The 18917-nt window shown below is 39.1% G+C and overlaps 1 protein-coding gene across 16 annotated transcripts in view; it reads right to left on the bottom strand.

Annotated features, from left to right (window-relative positions):
* The window catches only part of TCF4 (transcription factor 4), a 435153-nt gene extending 422181 nt beyond the window's left edge, over positions 1-12972 (bottom strand). For 4 of the 16 annotated variants that reach the window (XR_009153615.1, XM_058170649.1, XM_058170652.1 and 1 more), the window contains exons 1-3: positions 11098-11313; positions 9088-9179; positions 7304-7376 (exon numbers count right to left, since the gene is read on the bottom strand). Coding sequence is in view for 15 of the 16 variants with exons in the window: in XM_058170649.1 (XP_058026632.1) it covers positions 7304-7376; positions 9088-9179; positions 11098-11158 (226 nt within the window). In the remaining variant the exon portion in view is untranslated. Of the gene's footprint in view, positions 1-7303; positions 7377-7711; positions 7833-7943; positions 8079-9087; positions 9313-11097; positions 11317-11757; positions 11958-12673 lie in introns of those variants that run through there. The other 12 variants (XM_058170654.1, XM_058170653.1, XM_058170650.1 and 9 more) reach the window with 12 other exon arrangements.
* Between the last annotated feature and the right edge of the window lie 5945 nt (positions 12973-18917).

Genomic DNA, 18917 nt, shown 5'->3' with positions numbered 1-18917 from the left:
ACCATGCATCCTATGTATCAAATGCAATAAATATATATCTTCCTCTTTTGCGGCACACACAGAAATAATTACCTATAATTAATTTGCTACATACATCAGATCTTTACAAACCATATTCACTAATCGTTCTGATACTCCATAGAGCTTACACCACTTTGCAACTTCAGTTTCTTCATTTTATCTGATTTCTTACAGTGTCCACCAAAACATTTATTCAAGAACAATTCAATAAATGATCTTTAAAACCCAGACCATTAGAAATACACACACAGTTCCTGATTAAGCAATTGCAGGTCTGTTATCTTGGCTTCTGGGAATGGATCTAAATAGCCTCATAATATCAAACACTGTAAACCACAGGCCTGGGGCCACCAGGAGAATATGGTTTTCTGTAGGCTCTGCTAAGTCACAAAACTTCCTGATATAAAACATAGCTTACCATTAGTTGTAAATGTTTGATCCACAATCCTTACAAAATGAGTATGTTTATAATAACAGATTAAAGATTAATCTTAAAATGAAACAGTTTATGAAAACCTAATTCCTATGCATGCATAAGAAAAACCAAAGCATTAGTGTAGTGTTTATTATTTAACTGTTATTTCTGAGAATTTGTTATTTAGTTCGTTATCCCCTTAACAAAGACAATGAGTTCTTCCTTTTGCTAAATAAAAGAAATTGCTGAACATTTTAATTACATGTTAAAAGGTTTCATTGCTATGAGTTTTCAATATATATTGAATATATTCAATATATATTTCAATAAATATATGTGAGCATATATGCCTATAAATATATGTGAGCATATATGCCTATTGCTGTATGAATGCCATTAGCATTCATTAATGTACACACAAAGTCTGTACATTAAATTTTTCTACAGGTTGTCAGGAAGTGATATGACCTTACATAAAATGTAATGAATCATGAATTAGCCAGCCATGTCTAAGGATACATACAATGATGCCTAGGTAGTAATATCAAACACCTACAGATACAATCTTAAAACCCACTTAAAAAATTGGGTTTAGCCTCTGTATCCTAGTCAATTGTCAGGCACACAAAGAATCTCCTGTGGAACAACAAATGAAACGAACAATCATCTCTGAAAACTTCTAATTTTTCTATTGCATATAAAGGAAATATTACCCAAACCAGATGAATGGTATTGATTAATGAACAAGTGCACAGACACTAATACAAATTATTCAGTTGGTGTCTCTCTTGAATCCCACATTGCTTGTTACAAGTAAGCTTGATCCTCAAACCAGGAAAGATGAAGCAGTAATAACTCAGAAAAAAATGTTTCAATAAAACTAATCAGGTTTAATTTTTAAAAAGTTGGATCAACTAGGCAAGAGAACAGATTTTAAGCAAATAGATTTTCAAATATGCATTATTAAACAACTAGCTTCACTGGCAACTTGTATAAATGAATCAATTAATCTATCACTGATCACACAGGCTCATGCTAAAATAAATTAGAATGCCATATTCATACTACAGACTTTGCTTTTTTTACTTTTTAAAATAGCATGTCTTATAACATTTTTAAGGTGGTTTCATTTTATACTGATCCTATAAGAAAATAACAGTAATTTCCTCAATTTTGCATTAAGAGTAGGTTGCCTTTCTTCTTACATTTTAGTCATTGCTTACAAGCAGGACTACAAATATTTTGTCATTAAATTCAGAATATTAAAACCTAACAAGTTCAAATATCCAAAGCATATCACATGCTTCTTTTCAACCTAAGATAATGTACGGCACAAATTTTGCTTTTAGTCTGTATTTCAGCCTCCTGTCCCAAAGATCTCTTAAGAAATGATAAATTTATATATAACTATTTTTAGAACAGGTCTGAATAGTACATTATTGTTATTGGAATGATTATTTGAATAGCAAGCATAAAGGACATCATTTTAAAGTGTTACATAAAAGCACTTTATTAATACTGATCACATTAAATACAATATAAACAAAATTAAACTTCTAGATAAAACAACTATGCTACAGTGAATTCTACATTGACTAGCATGAATAAGTACACTACAAAATATTTCATATACTTACATAAATATTTCTTAATTACCAATTACATAACAGTTCTTATTGACTGACCTCTGCTTGTAGACAAAACTATTTATGCTTTTTTGAGGAAGAACAGCCACATTTCCATTAACTTACACACAAGAATATTACATGTTAAAGTCTGAGAAGATTAAGGGGCATCAGAAAATCAAAGCATTTAAGTGGTAAGTTTTGGGAATATTGTCTCAATAGGAATGCTGTTTTGAGGAATAGTTTACATATATGATGAAAGGCTTTAGTGCGGAAAAAATGTGGCATGTAAATAACTATATTTTTGAGTACTTCTGGGCCTGGTCACACAGTAACCCATAAATTGTTGAAATGAGAATATGCCTGACCTTATTATAACAAAACATTGATGGGAACTGAAGCTCTTTTCATGTAAATAACCTTTAAATAAATAATAGGAAAAACTATTAGCTAAAAATAGGATAAATCTAAAAAACACAATACAAAGAAAATATTTAAAAGTAATAACATCATCCACTATTTAAGAATCATTTTAAATGATGCATGTATTTTCAATTTATGAACTAACTATATTTTTGTTGCAATTATATTTAAATAGTAATATGCATGATTATAGTTATAGTTATAGTTATATAATTATAGTTGTAGATACTAATAAAGCCCATCTTCATATTACATCATACTTTCTACTCTTCCCTTAGTGAAGTATTAGCTTTAGTCATGTTAATCCAGTTGCAACTCTACACAATTTAATTATGTATCTGTATTGGATTATATTTTTTCTGATTTTATGTAAATTTCTGTGTGTCCGTCTATATATATGTGCACACAAACCAAAATCTATTGCTTAAAAATTAGGTATCTTTTAAATGGATAATTATATTAGATAATATCTAAATTGTTACTAAATTGTCCTAATGTTTAGAATGTAAGCATCCATTTTTGCATATTTCTATTTTCTTCAAATAGACCATTTATTGTTATTTAGCAATGGAACTAAAATAATCTCTATTGGAGTATTTTACTCCCACTGTTCCACCTGATAATATTGAGAAAAAACATGTATCACATCTGTATTGGGATCAGTAAAATAGCTCCCAAAGTCACAACAATGGGTAGGAAATTCCTTATAGTTGTCAGATTTTAATTTTTGCTTCAGATTTTAAAATTTGTAATAACCTATTCAGAGCACCTGTCACATAGTAGATTTGAATAAACAGATATTTCAGAAGATCAGTTGGAAGGAGGAAATTTCATTTAAGAACCTCTTTTTTAAATACCTAAGGAATAAAGTTTTATTCTATAAATGAATAAAAAAGGCTCACAGAAAAGCAATTTGAAAACAAGGTACTTATCATTTTAAGCTGAAAAGATTTAAAACTAAATGATATCTATTCTACGATAGGAAATGTCAGTCAATACCTATCATGAATATATCTTCTTCCATTTAAAAAAAATCCTACATTTAAAAAAAAAGAACTATGTCAAGGCAAAGGCTGAATTAAAACTCTTCTTGCTGTTATAATTTTCTCCCCATGGGAGTGAATTTTCTCTATGGGTAAATCCCATGGGAACTCAATCTTAAATGGTTCAGCCCACACATAGAATTATCAGCTCTTTATGAGAATCAGGGCCAAGGTTCTAGCAAATAATTTCAACATGTGACAAAAATTAGCATCTCCAAATAAACCAATGAAAATATCAACCAAGCATTCCTACAGGGCACTAGAAAACTATGGCAAAGATAACCTATTTCACCTTCCAGAATAAACACATCAACTATAAAGGAATAAAGAACAGACCAGTTTTAGGCTCAAATGATGCACACAACAGCCCAAGGTGCTAATCATACCTCCGTCTTAGCTCTCCTATTTCAAATGGTTGAAAGGATGGGTGGACATAGCATGACATCTAGAAAGGGACTAGAAGGGCTTATCAGAGGCAACATTGTGAGGGGATCTGTACAGACACTCATTTGGAAAAGTTTGCCTTCTAAAAAATTACCACGGCTCCTTCACCGAGAAATCCTTAAGATGTTCTTGAAAACATATGTGAAAGCAAATATTTGTGCAGGGGGCAAAGAAAATCACAAGTAGAAGGAGAAACTAAATGAAAAATAACCTTTCTTGAACGTAGCTGAACATTTCGGCTCGCAGATGTTACCAGGATCTCAACAGAGCCCTAGCTTACTATAATTTTGCTCTAAACATTTTTACGGCTAACAAAAACCAATCATCATCATCATCATCATGCTGGCAACCTTTCTGAAGGCTGTGGAAATTGTCTCTCAATATCCTAAAGTCAATGGGCAAAGAATAATCCAACCTATAGCCTACAACAGTATTCAGAGTCGGGATAGGCACCTAAACATTATTTACATGTTCTCCAAGTCTCCCTGTTAAGGTCACAAGGCATCTGAACCATTATGGCTGGATTGTTTTAAAGCTCTCTGCTGAACACCTGCAAACATCAAACAAAAACTGCTAGTCCTTTAAAGCATTGACAAAACCCTTTCATGTGAAAAATGCACCCTGAGAATGTCAGGCCTGTGGCTCAGGTTACATTCGTTTCTCCCTCTCTGCCTGGCAAGTTCTAAAGGTAGCAAGAAACCACATTTGGCAAATTAAAACTTTAAAGGTAATCCAGGCCTGTTTTCTTTTCATTCACACATTACATGCCACACCAGATCATTTTGTATTAACAAACAGTTGTTTTAAAAAAAATGCACACATGCAATTTGTTTGCAATATTCTGCTTTATACTAAAAAAAATCTCAAAGCAGTTCTTCCCATCCTTTCATCAAATGAGTGCCCATTTTTTTTAACAGAGATATTCTCTTTCAACCAACCTCTAGATTGCTTCAGATTTTGTACAGAAAACAAGTAAAATATGAGTCTCAACTGGACACAACGTATTTATTTAGTACATTTATCCATGGACCAAACTATGACATTAAGCTACAATAATGCTGGGTTTTCTGCAGCAATGTGTGTATATTAAAATGTCATCATAAGAGTACTTTCTACCACTTTATAACAGAACCATATTTTGACTCAGCATAACAATAACGCAACTATAAGTACGGGACTCCCCTGCATAGTTCATTTGTCAAAAACACATTAAGAAACAAGATCAGGAATCAAAGTATAGTAAATATAACTTCAGGTCACAAGTTTTCTTTTAAGATTTAGAGACAGATTCATAACATACTGGCTTCCATCAACTTTTCTTCTTACTAAACGATGCATTTTAAAAGCTATTCCTTACTGATTAAAAACAAAAACCTATGTCATGAAAAGCATTGTGTAATCATACAAATCTCTACAATTTTGACACATTGTTATTACTGATACTTAATCAAGTGAACTAGAACATAAAACTGCTTAGTATATTCTAATGTTATCTCATTCATAAATAGGAAATCAGTTCATCAAATTCAAAAGCTTACAAGATATATTTAGAACTCTGGTCTTAAGGTGACTTAAGAAAAAAATAGCATGGTTTTGAAATCTCTTCAATTTAATTTTACTATCTTACTTCGTGCTTTTGTGTTTTCTTCTTCTTTTCAGTTATTTGCATATCAAAGGAAGATGGTTGCTTAAGCATATAATAAAATGCTCCTCTTTCCTTAGATTTCCAAAAGGTTTTTTCATCCTTTTAAAACTGTTGATAAAATAGTCTCTTAGGAGACTATTAAGCTAAGGCAAATCCCTAAAAATAAGCATCTTGCTAATACTTGTTAGAACAGTTGTTATCTGTAGTATTGATTAAATATAAAATGATTTATCTGGCACAAATAATTTACACTACTTATGTAATGAAAAAAATCTCTTTATATACATTATTTAAAAGATTGTACTAGAACAATTGTTTTGTTTTAAAATAAAATACTTCTTGGTAAGATACTACATTCTAAAGAAATGGATAACGAATGTGTATTTAGGGATCAAGGTGTATGGATTCAATAAATGTTAGTATACTATCAAGTTAGAGATTCCTTCATTTTTAAAACTAAGAATTAAGTAGACAATATCTGAAGATGCAACAAAATACAAAGTAATTTCAAATAGATGACTATCCTAGTTGTCAGGCTATCATTTATTTAAAATGTTATAAAAACATTCAAAATATTTTTAAAATAACTATTTAAAATAATTAAACATATACTAAACTGGGCATCATTTTATTTCTTATTCATTTGAATTCTTCGTCCAGGCCTGTTAAAACCATTGGGAGTTTTGCTATTGAATTTGATAGCAGAGTAATGCCGTACACAGTAACTGATAATGAACTTGTAAAGTCTTATCAAAATTTAACATCTGGTTCAGAGATGCTCCTCTTATAGAATTTCGGTCAGTAAAGAGTTATATGCAATTGCCAAAATGTTGAATACACTGCAGCTATTTAATTGTAAATGTATCAGAAACATATCCGAAGGACAATATTCAGTAATGCAGGAAACACTATAAAATACAATTACTGAAGGAAGAACAGTTCAGATGCGTCTTTCATACTGCTAGCATAACAGAAAATGAATTCTTCTCAATACATAAACATATTCTGTATTCCACATTCAATTATTATTATATTCAGAGGTTCCTGCATCAAAAAACCAGACCCTTTCTTTGGGTCACAGAGAAAATAACTGTTTGCAATGAATATAACATATTTTTCAACACATAGACAGATAATAAATATTTGCATTAATATCAACAGGCTCTTTTTTTTCTCCCCAAAGCTGTTACGATCATCAAGAAAGTCACTGTAATAGGATTTCAACTTATGGCCAGAACTGTTGTCCAGACTGTAGCTAATAGATGGCCAAATTTGTATATGCTAATGCTTAGAACAAATTAGGATGAAAAGAAAAAAAAAAGAGGATGGATAGAACCATAAAATGGTTATTCCTCTTTTGAAACATGAAAATAATTACTACCTTTAGGGAACTGGGTTTTTGCTTCTTATATAATAAAAGGAAAGGTGTGTTTTTAAAAGGCTTGCATCTTAAAACAGGTCCTGCAAAATATATATACATACATATATGTGCATGGAATTCTTCTTCCTAAGATACTGTACTAAACATTTGGCAATATGAACAATAGAGCACTTCAACTGATCTTAATGTAAGTCCTTAATCCAAGCTAAAGTTATGCTCCCCAAACTCATGCTAACCGTACATGTAGGGTAAAAAAAATACTTTTAAGGACACTTCAACTGAATTCCAAACAGAAATTGTACATACTTGAGCCACTAAAGTGTCCACTCGCCAAAGAAGTTGGTCCATTCTTTCCACTGCTGACAGGAGGTGAAAACATCTAAAAGAAAACAAAGAGGTATTATTGTTGGTAAATAGAATTATTTTTTCCCTATGTTCAAATTCCATTCAACATTATACAAAAGCTGTCATTGTGATTTTATTTAAATATGAAATCTCTCTCCCATCACTGCCTTTGCAGCCACACAGTTCTTTAAAAACTATATTCTCCCCCCCCCCATGTTAGTTTCACGCATTCCCCAAACAATATAAGATACGTGGTAGGAGGGACTCCACAACAACCCCACACACATATCAGCAAAACGAAAACCTTCCTAAAAACATTCAGACTGGCAAAGGTAAAGGGTGGGGGGATAAAAAGTTTGTTACTGAAACCTTGGTCATAAATGAAGTTATATCCATTTCCATCCTCTTGTTAGGATTTGCCTCTCATAAGTACCCTGGAAACTTCCACCTGCCCTAAATTTTCACCTCAGCTTTTAGTGCAAGAGCAATTACATTACACTCACTCTCGTTCCCTCTCTTCTCCCCCCCCCACCTCTCCTGCGTTTATTTCAACCCTAATTGGTTTTCATCTTCTTCTACGTGTCTGGTAGACAATACACACCTTCTTCCTGAGTCAGAGACTACAAAAAGCAAAGGAAGAAATGAAAAAAAGAACAGTTAGCAAAGTGGGGGCTACCAAGCTGCCTCAGGCTACAGTTCCCTGTAGCCAAACTTCTCAAAGCCATGTCTGGAAAGGGAAGTCTGAAGGACCACAGCAGACTGAAACATCTTCCTCCCCCCACCCCTTCCTTGGATCCTAATTTCCCCCTCCCACAGTAGAAGTCTTTAAAGACACAAATGCATCCTATATGAAATTGACTTATCTTGCTTCTCTCCCCCCATTCTCCACCAAACATGAATAAATAATAAAGACTTCTGACATATTGGAAAGAAAGGGGGGGGGGACAGATTAAGAGTGGAGGACAGAACCGGTTTTTTTGTGTGTGGGGGGGAGCAAGGATGCAGGAAATATTCTATTAAGCAGCTACTCATGATTTGGTTAATATTAGGCCTTAGAATCAAGACAGGTTATTAAAAAAAAGTCTATAGGTAAAATAAAAAATGAAAAGAAAAATCACACACACATACACACAGAGAGAGCTAGCCATCAATGGAGGGAGGGAGGGGGGTATCCACAGGAAAGTTGCAGCTCATTCACTGATAGCAGAGCAAGATGAGTTTTCAATGAAAACTTGAAGCTAGGCTACTTCTGGATTTCCTTTCACTTTTTCAGGTGGCAAAAAATGAAACAAGGGAAGAACTAAAAGTATACTGTAAAAAAACTGATTTACCCATCAGTTAAATGGCATGCCAGCCATTACTTTTAGAAGGCATTGTAGCACGTTAAGTAATTCTTATACACAGAAAATAATGAGAAATATCCGGATTTTTTTTTAATTATTTTTTTTTTTTTGGACAGAGGATGTGTGGGTTCATTTTGGAGAGGATGTCAAATGCTAAGAACACATCCCAATAAATGGCAGACCTTTAAGTCCATCTCCTCCAGATAAGATCCTAATCAGTAAAGTAGTAGAGCGTGCATATTTACCATGAATTTAAAAAAAACCGCTGATTAAAAATTACTCATTGTACTTTTTTAAAAAAAAAAAAACTCAGTTTGGCTTTGTTTTGGTTTAGTTTAACAGACTTTTTCTGTGCTTTTTTTTTTTAAACAGCTGTTGTTCATTTCCACCGTTGTTTCTTACCGCACTGAAATCCAGTAAATCACTCAGTTCTTTGTCCGTCCCTAAGGCAGCCATTCGCTGTTGGTGATGCATTTTAGCAAAATCACACAAACCTAGAAACATGGAAATAACCGCAATCAGAAACCCAATCCCGAGCCTTGCAGGAAACAACAATCGGATTTTTTTTTCTTCTTTTCTTTTTTTCTTTTTGTTTTCACGAGACTTAGGGAAAGGGGAAAGAGGTGGAAAGGGAAGCGAGGGAGGGAGGGGTGTGTGTGTGGAAAGGCGACAGCGACAACGAGGAAGAAAGTAAGACAAGAAAAGACTCAGACCGTACTTCTAACGAACCGGGCTAAAACTCGGTTAGCAGCTACTCTGACCCCAAAGGCGGGAGCGACACAGAGAGAAAAGAACAGGAGCCGCGCTGTTCCGCGCACCGTTTATGCAACAGGAGGTTCACACAGGAACGGAGAGAAAAACGTAGTTAGAGTAGCAACTAACAGGCACCGTTCTCCCAACTTTTTTTTTTTTTAATTTCTCGGGCAAGCTCCTTTTATTTTTATTTTGTTTCCCCTTTCCGCTCCAACGACCGGACGCTTCCCGAGGATTTGATTCAAAGGGCGAGCAACCAAGTCCTTAGGAGTTAAGCCAAAACGCACACTCGGGTCGGTACAAGGGGACGGAGGAGGAAGGTGGAAGGGGGGGGGAGAGGAAACATAAATGGATGGGAAAGGTGTGGGGCTGAGGAGGTGGGGGGAGAGAGAGAAAGAAAGGAGAATCCGCCTTTTTGATACCCAGCCTGGATAGTTTTGTTTTGTTTCTGATTAAAGGAGGAGGCCGAGGAGTTTCCCATGGATCACCCTGGGATTTATTTTGCAAGGTAGTAGCAGCCGGAGACTGGAAAGTAGCGAACTACTGACACGAAAAGGTATTCCAGGCCCTGCTGGCAACAAAGTAACCCCGTTTCTTTAAAGCAAACAATTGGACGGAGAGGAGGGGTGAAAAAGGCCACTGCTACCCCGGGGAGGGAGGAGGGGTGTGTGTGGAAAGGCGACAGCGACAACGAGGAAGAAAGTAAGACAAGAAAAGACTCAGACCGTACTTCTAACGAACCGGGCTAAAACTCGGTTAGCAGCTACTCTGACCCCAAAGGCGGGAGCGACACAGAGAGAAAAGAACAGGAGCCGCGCTGTTCCGCGCACCGTTTATGCAACAGGAGGTTCACACAGGAACGGAGAGAAAAACGTAGTTAGAGTAGCAACTAACAGGCACCGTTCTCCCAACTTTTTTTTTTTTTAATTTCTCGGGCAAGCTCCTTTTATTTTTATTTTGTTTCCCCTTTCCGCTCCAACGACCGGACGCTTCCCGAGGATTTGATTCAAAGGGCGAGCAACCAAGTCCTTAGGAGTTAAGCCAAAACGCACACTCGGGTCGGTACAAGGGGACGGAGGAGGAAGGTGGAAGGGGGGGGGAGAGGAAACATAAATGGATGGGAAAGGTGTGGGGCTGAGGAGGTGGGGGGAGAGAGAGAAAGAAAGGAGAATCCGCCTTTTTGATACCCAGCCTGGATAGTTTTGTTTTGTTTCTGATTAAAGGAGGAGGCCGAGGAGTTTCCCATGGATCACCCTGGGATTTATTTTGCAAGGTAGTAGCAGCCGGAGACTGGAAAGTAGCGAACTACTGACACGAAAAGGTATTCCAGGCCCTGCTGGCAACAAAGTAACCCCGTTTCTTTAAAGCAAACAATTGGACGGAGAGGAGGGGTGAAAAAGGCCACTGCTACCCCGGGGAGGGAGGAGGGGGGGGGAGAAGAGAGAGAGAGAGAGAGAGAGAAGTAGCAAATCCCGCGTGTTTAAATGGAGCACCGCTGGCTCTCGTCCGCGCTCTTCTCTATGAAGGACCAGCCACAACTAAACTCCAGCCCCAAACAAAAAACACAAAAAAAATTCCTCAATCTCTCTCTCTCTCTCTCTCTCTCTCTCGTTTTGTTTTGTTTTGATTTTAAAAAAGGGGACACCTCCGGTTACCTACCGGCCGAGAGTGACGAGACGGGGGTCCCTTTCCGACCACAGCCCCGAGCTCTGGATTTCATTGCTCGAAATTACAGCATCCACCAACCAACCGCACACATACACACGCAGGAGAGCGCGAGAGAGGAGAGAGAGAGAGAGAGAGAAGAAGAAGAAGAAGAAACCTCACAGGCGCCACGCGAAAGCTCTCCCTGAACAGGAGCGGAGGGGGAAAAAAAATTAAGGAGGAAAAAGCCGGGCGAAGAAAACGCGGCGGAGGAAGGAGGGAGGTAGCCCTGATTCCTAAAGCAAACTCTCTCTCTCACTCTCTCTTTTTTTTTTTTTGCCTGCCTGCCTTAGGGTAAAGAGGGGGGGGAGGGAAAAAAGGGGGGAAGGAGGGGGGAAACCACAAACAACTCCCCCCCCCCAAAAAAAAACCACACGCACACACAAACAAATTCGAATAGAACGCCGGATTGCAAGTTCAGAAAGGGGGGAAAAAACAAAAAAGAGAGAGAGGAGCGCGAGCCGCCCCGCTCCCTCGGTGGCAGTTTTGCCTCGCAAAGGACCCCCAACACGAACACACACGCGCACGCATTGCAACCCCCCCACAACCCCCCGCTCCGCGCTCCAAGGAAATATATATATATGTACATCAACGCAATAAAAAGCAAACGGGCACCTCGTTTTCTTCCATGCCCCTGCTCCCGGTCGCTGGAAACCAACCTACACGCTGGCTGGTCGGCTCTTTCTTTCTCTCCTTCTTTCCTTCCTACCTTCCTCCCGCCTCTCTCCACGTCCCCAGTCCCCAAGCACTTTTAAGATTTATTATATTAAAAAAATCATTCTTCCGCCGTTCCACCCCAAGGCAAGCTTGAGGAAGGTGATTCTCTTCCCTGCAAATGCACGTGATACAAAGGTTTCTCATCCCCCCCCCCCACGCCCCGCCCGGACCCAGACCCACACAACCATTGTTTGGTGGGATACTTGTTTAAAACACACACACACTCTAACACCACGAGTTCTTTTTTTGTTGTTGTTCGGTGCAGCTTTTCTTTTTTTTTTCCCACGCTAGTGAAGCCTGGGTTTTTATAATCAGGAGGTGAGTATGAGAGAGAGCGCATTAATGGGAAACTTTGTGGAGAAAAACCGAGCAAGTTTTGTTAAGAGATGGTTGCCAACCGCTCCCCTTACTTTTTGCAAGCATGGTCTACTTCGCGAAACGCAGCCACCGCAGGCCTCGCTCGCCCCGTTCGCCTTCCCCAGCCTCCTTCCCCACACGAAAACCACGAGTGAGAGTGGTTTGCCCTGCTCCCCACCCCCACCCCACTCGCGAGATTGAAGCTAAATTCATTTTCTTTCCAATTAGTGCGTTAAGGCTTTGCAGTTCATGCACACGTTATTTCTTCAGTTTTAGGCGCTTCTGGTTTTTAAGTTAAGTGTGTGGCTGGCTTACTCGCATCACATAAACAATGCAATTCAATTCATATTGCTTAAGTTGTATCAAGTTAAAAAGAGAGGAAAAAAAATAAACACTGGGATCAACATGAAAGAAAGAAAGGGAAAAAAAGCACTCCAAGAGGAAATTTTAACTTTACCTTAAAAGGAACAATGTGTTCACAATATTCCAAGGAAATGTATTTTAGGGGAAGCAAAGTCTTCTGGTTAAAAGGTGCTTTTATGATCTCACGTGTATTTTTGACTCTCAAAAATACGAAGTCCTTTTAACACGGACTCCGTCTCGTTGCAGAAAATACTCCACCAATTATTATTTTTTATAAACAAACAAACAAAAAAAAAGGAATTATACCCCGGAGGAGGGATTCTGCTTTGTTTTTGGATTATCCACAATGAGTCAATTTGCCAAGAAAAGTTCGTCCCACCTCAACAAGACAAAATTAAAAAAAAAAAAAAAGCCAGGCAAAAAATAAAAATAAAAAAAAAAGCACAGCGAATTTGGTTTTCTTTTTAGGAAAAAAAAAAAGAGGAAAATCCGGTCACTTTCCCTCGTGTCTTTTCGTTACAAACACATGCCCGGCTAGTAAGCTATTTTAAAAATAAAAACAAACATATATATACATATATCGGTTGCTGCACGCTCCCCACACCCTTCTCTCTCTCTTTTTTTTTTTTAAACCACGAGAAAAAAAAAAGTCTTAAACTTGCTTCAACTTTAGAAATCTCTCCTCTTTCTGACCATCACTATGGACTCCCCCTCGGAGAAATTGATAGTAATACGTTTCCCTGAAAGATACATTGTAATCCATTCACATCCGGGCAATGCAGGGGTGCTTATAAAAGGGGGGGGGAGAGAGAGAGAGAATAAGCTTCAGCTCCCGCCGCTGCACGTTGCTCGCTCCTGCTGCGTCGTCTATTACAGAAAATGACGCCGCCGGTAAGGGAGGGAGTGCAGGGGAGCATAGAGAGGTAAACAGCCAGGCTAGAAAGTCAGCTAAGATGGAGGAAACAGAACTCTGGAAAGGGGAATGTAACCAAACGCTGAAGGAGGAGCAGAAAAGTCTGAGGTCTCCTTTTTTTTTTTTTTTTGTAACGCGCACGCTCAGAGATACCTCCGAGCCGAACGCAGGCTCGTTCAAGCCCCTGGCATCGCGCTTGTTGCAAGCTGGGGAGACAAGCAGAGAGGAAATGGAATCGGTTTTTGGGTTTTGTTTTGGGTTTTTTTGCAGCCTGGTTTAACCTTTTCTTGCTTTTTGAATGGGTTCCTTTCTGACTTAGGTGTGGATTGGGTTTGCCTAGCCCCTGGGGGCACTGCAGAGACGTTGGCCCAAAGTTTTAGGAGGGCACTTTCTTTTAAAGCATAGTGACATTCTGAGGAGGGTCAGAGAGAGAGAGAGAGGAAGTGATAAAAAGACACCAGGACTTCAAACAGGTGGCAGTCTGTTAACTGCAGCTGATCTTAAAAAAAAGAAACAGGATCAACAAATGGATGGTAGAGCAGTGATGGCTAACCTTTTCGACACAGAGTGCCAAAGCAATGCAATGTGCGTGTGACTCCCGTGCACCCGCACATGCATGCACAACCCCCCACTTGCGCCCCGCCCCCATGCATGCACACATGACCACCACATGCACCCCACTCATGCACTTGTGATCCCGTGCATGCACCCACCCCCACGCATATATGTGCATCTCCCACATGCGCCCCCCCCTACATGCACGCATAGACCCAAAAGACAGCTGGGAGGCGCATGCGTGGTGGAGCTGAGCTGGGGCAACAGCTCGCATGCCCACAGAGAGGGCGTTGTGTGCCACCTCTGGCATGCGTGCCAGTGGTGGTATTCAGCCAGTTCGCACCACTTCGGGAGAACCGGTTGTTAACTTTCTGAGCAGTTTGGCAAACTTGTTGTTGGAAGAAATCATTAGGGCAGAGAACCGCTTGTTAAATTAGTTGAATCCCACCACTGATGCATGCCATAGGTTCGCCATCACGGTCATAGAGCAAATCAACCCAAATGTTGAGGCTGCGATTATCCTACACATTATGCAAAGATCCAGCTTCAAAAGAAGGCTGCAATGTTGGGAAAGGTGAAAGGAAAGAGGAGATAGAAAACCAACAGCAAGTTGAATGGATACCATTATAGCGGTGATGATGAGTGTGTTGTTGGGAGATTTGAAAAAGCAGGTTAGGGCCAGATCAATCATGGAGAAAATCTATGTGATTCCTAAAAGACAACGTGAATTCGATGGCAAATCATCATAATCAAGCAGGATCATACTTCAGTAGTACTTAAACTCCAGGGAAATCCAAAGGCTAAACTAGGAAATAGAAAAACAGCAATCCAGTCTGGAAGGAAGCAGTGATTAACCACTTATTTTGGCAAGAAAAACTATAATAATCACCATAACTTAAGTTTCAATTAAGGGAAGCTTTACACTCTAACTCTTGGTTCTTCATTGTAGCATCAAGGGCCACTATTGCCAACGGATGATGTGTTTTTGGTTTCCACCAAGATTCTTTTTTATTTATTTATTTATTTTATTTTATTTGCATTTATATCCCGCCCTTCTCTGAAGACTCAGGGCGGCTTACACTGTGTTAAGCAATAGTCTTCATCCATTTGTACATTATATACAAAGTCAACTTATTGCCCCCAACAATCTGGGTCCTCATTTTACCTACTTTATAAAGGATGGAAGGCTGAGTCAACCTTGGGCCTGGTGGGACTTGAACTTGCAGTAATTGCAAGCAGCTGTGTTAATAACAGACTGTCATAGTCTGTTGAGCCACCAGAGGCCCTATTCTTGCCTTCTTAATGTAGCGCCACCTCTGAAAGAGGCCTCTAGAGTCTCAATTCATCTACCCCCCTTTCTACAGGTACATCCTGATCTCTCAGTTCACCTCCAGGTCGCCTCCATTGTCCGCCAGGGTGTCTGGCACCCCCCCCCCTCTTGTCCTGGCTTGCCCACTGGCCTGGGTCAGTTTGCCTCTGTTGTGTCTTGTGCCCTCTCTGGTCACTCACTTGCCCACTCATCTTGGTTAGCTCACCTCTGCAGTCTCATCTCCCTTCAAAGATCTTCCCACCAAGACCTGACAGAATCCCCTTCTTTCTTTTTCCCACCACTTCTTCCCTCAATGGAAGCTCCAGGGCTAACTAAAAATTCTAACTCCTCAATTTCTAACCTTGTCAGAGATAAATGCCCCCCCACCCCACCTTTCAGGATTCCAGCCCACTCTCTCACCAAAAGTCTTCCCGCCAAAAACCTGAGGGAACCCCCCCTTTTTTCGCCTTTCCCACTCTCTTCCTCCCACAGCCGAAGTTCCAGGATTCCGGCCCTTCCCTCCCCGCTAATTATTGTTTTTTTTTATTGAAAAGTTTTACAAAATTCCCCCTTTTCCCCCTCCCCTCCCCTCCTCCAAAACCACCACCCTCCTTCCCCCACCCCGACTTCCCAGAACAAACACAAGGTATAGTTCAAAAGAAAAAAAACAATCATTTGCAAAAATTTCCCTAACACAAATTATAATCCTCCCCTTCTTCTCAAATCCTAACTTCCCCCATACAAATCAAAGATAAATACATCCTAATCATTCAAAAGCAATCTGATATCTCTTAATCTGATATCTATTTTGTGTATATTCAATCCATTTTTTCCTTTCAGTTAGATATTTTTCTTGTGTAGTGTCTTTCAAAAAGGCTGAGATTTTAGCCATCTCAGCCAAATTAGCAACTTTCAATATCCATTCTTCTATTGTAGGTACCTCTTTTTTCTCCCAGTATTGTCCTATCAGTAGTCTTGCCGCTGTTATTAAATTTAAAATCAACTTAGTCTCAATTACTGTGCAGTCCGTAATAATTCCCAATATGAAAAATTGCGGTAGGAACTTTTATCTTCTTTTTCAAAACATTTTGTATAATCCACCAGATCCTTATCTATATTATTGTTATATATAAAATAAGAATGGAAATCTAGCATGCAGTAGAGTGCCAATTTCAAGCCGAAGCTATACCAGCGGTCTCCAACCTTGGCAACTTTAAGCCTTGGAGGACTTCAACTCCCAGAATGCTGCCTCTTAGCATCTGGACAGGACATAAGGCAATTTTCAGGTCACTGTGTTAGTGTTGTGATAAAACGGCGTGGGTCCAAATTATCTGAGGAACCGCCTCACCCCATTGGGACTAGCCCATGCCACCAATGATGGCAAAAGGGGCATACAGTGGACTTTTCTAAATCATGCTCATTGAGCCACAAACTGACCACTCAAGGGCTGTTATGGATGGAGCATTTACTATGCAGTAACAAGTGAACATATTTGCATGTTATAGGAATGCAATTTCCAGCTGATTGTAAAGGAATCGCTGCTAACAAGAAGAGTAGTTTGGAACCCATATCCTTAGAGCAGTGGTGGAATTCAAATTTTTTTTACTACCGGTTCTGTGGGGGTGGCTTGGTGGGGGTGGTGTGGCTTGGTGGGTATGGCAGGGGAAGGATACTGCAAAATCTCCATTCCCTCCCCACTCCTGGGAGAAGGATATTGCAAAAATTCCATTCCCGCCCCATTTTGGGGCCAACCAGAAATGGTATTTCTCAGTTGTCCAAACTACTCAAAAATTTCCACTACTGGTTCTCCAGAACCTGCTGGATTTCATCCCTGAGTTGAAGTCCGCCAAGGTTTAAAGTTGCCCAGGTTGGACACCCCTAAGCTATACTGTATTTTTGATAAGGCTGAGGTGTTACATAGATTCCACAGACATTTTTAGAAAATAAAATGTGGATGTGTGCATTTGCATGCCTTTGTTGTGGTCCGTCAGCAGCCTACGGAGCTGGCAACAGAGTCGGAAAGCGATGAGGCTGAGGTGAGGCCAGGGTCATCGGGAAGTGAGGTGCAGACTCCAGAGCCTCCAGAGACTGATAGTAGTGAGACAGAGGAACAGGAGGAGCCTGTTCTTAATGCACGCATGAGAAGAGCTGCCAGAAGGCAAAAGCAGCTCAAGCAGAGAGGACAACTCAGGAGTAGGGACAAGAGATGATTGGCCTGTCCCATAAGACTTAAAACAGACCAGCACCGGTGTTTCAGCTTTGCCGGAAAGCAGCGTTGTAACTGCGTCTTCTGCTTCATCTTCTGCTTCGTATACGTCTTTGTTTTTGTAGCTTCTGGACGTTTGCCAGGAAGGGCCTTTGGCAGTTTGCCTAATTGGACCAAGGTTTGTGAGATAACTGAGGAATTTGTGTTGGGAGGCATTTGTTTTACTTTGAGTTTGAACAACGCTGGGAATGAAGTAATTCCCAGCTGTTCAAATAAAGTTTGTTTTTCCACAGACTAAGTTTATTATTACCTACTTGGGCCTGGGTCACAACAGCCTTCTCAAGATGAGTATTTTGTCATGGTTATTTGTCATGGTTAATATCACAAAATGATTTTGGTCATTTACCTAAAACCCAAACATGTTAACTTTCTTAATAAGCTATTCATAAACAAAGTATTGCATGTAATCTTAAATTCATACAATTTATGTTGAAGTGACATTCTGAAGTGCTCTAATGGTCTCTTGAGATGGCCATGGGAGTTTTGTTTTAATTACCTATACCTAACAAATAGCAGTTGGACAAGCACGAATGGGTTGTAAGAAATGACAGTGGATTTAGTTAGAACACAGCAGCTTTGAAGCCATTAAACAGATCTGATTTTATTAATTTCTACTCAACAGTGAACCTGTTGAGCAGAAATTCTAAATGTAGTTATCAGTCCAAAAATGTTAAGTAAGTTGATGCTTAAAACTGCACTAGATTTCTCAGTGCAATGCTAGAATTCTGAGTGTATGGTCCTTGCCAAAAGGACTGAAGCAAGGAACTGAAAAAAAAATTGAGAAAGAGGAATCTCAGAAGAAAATAGAGAATGGATGACAGGTGTTCTTGGAAAATAACCATATAGCATCAAACATAACCCAACAAAAATATTCTCAATTCCACTATATCCATTCCCTTACAGTGTTAGTAGTGTCAAGGAATCATTGCTCTGGATTTCTGGAAGTTGTGAAGTCTAGCACATTTGGAGGCCATAAATTGTTGGCACGCTTTGTTTGCATCCTTGTGACACTTTGCGTTCAGAAAATGCATTCTGGCTACCAACTAAGTGGAACATTTTTGCCTTCAACAATATTATCTTTTGGCCGAAATCTTAAAAAGAACTTTGTATGTAAGAAGGCAGATGTGTCCCTTCTGAAGGTGTATCTACTGCCTAGTTTTTATAATTTCTGTCTTTTTTTTTTTAATGAAATGCTTGTGGGTGAATTAGGAAATGCTGATAATTAAAGATTTCATTGACTGCAGTGGTGAAATCCAAATTTTTTTACTACCAATTCTGTGGGGGTGGCTTGGTGG

The sequence above is a fragment of the Ahaetulla prasina genome, chromosome 2 (genome assembly GCF_028640845.1).
Source record: "Ahaetulla prasina isolate Xishuangbanna chromosome 2, ASM2864084v1, whole genome shotgun sequence".
Taxonomy (NCBI): Eukaryota; Metazoa; Chordata; class Lepidosauria; order Squamata; family Colubridae; genus Ahaetulla; species Ahaetulla prasina.
This window is presented reverse-complemented; position numbering and strand designations above follow the sequence as displayed.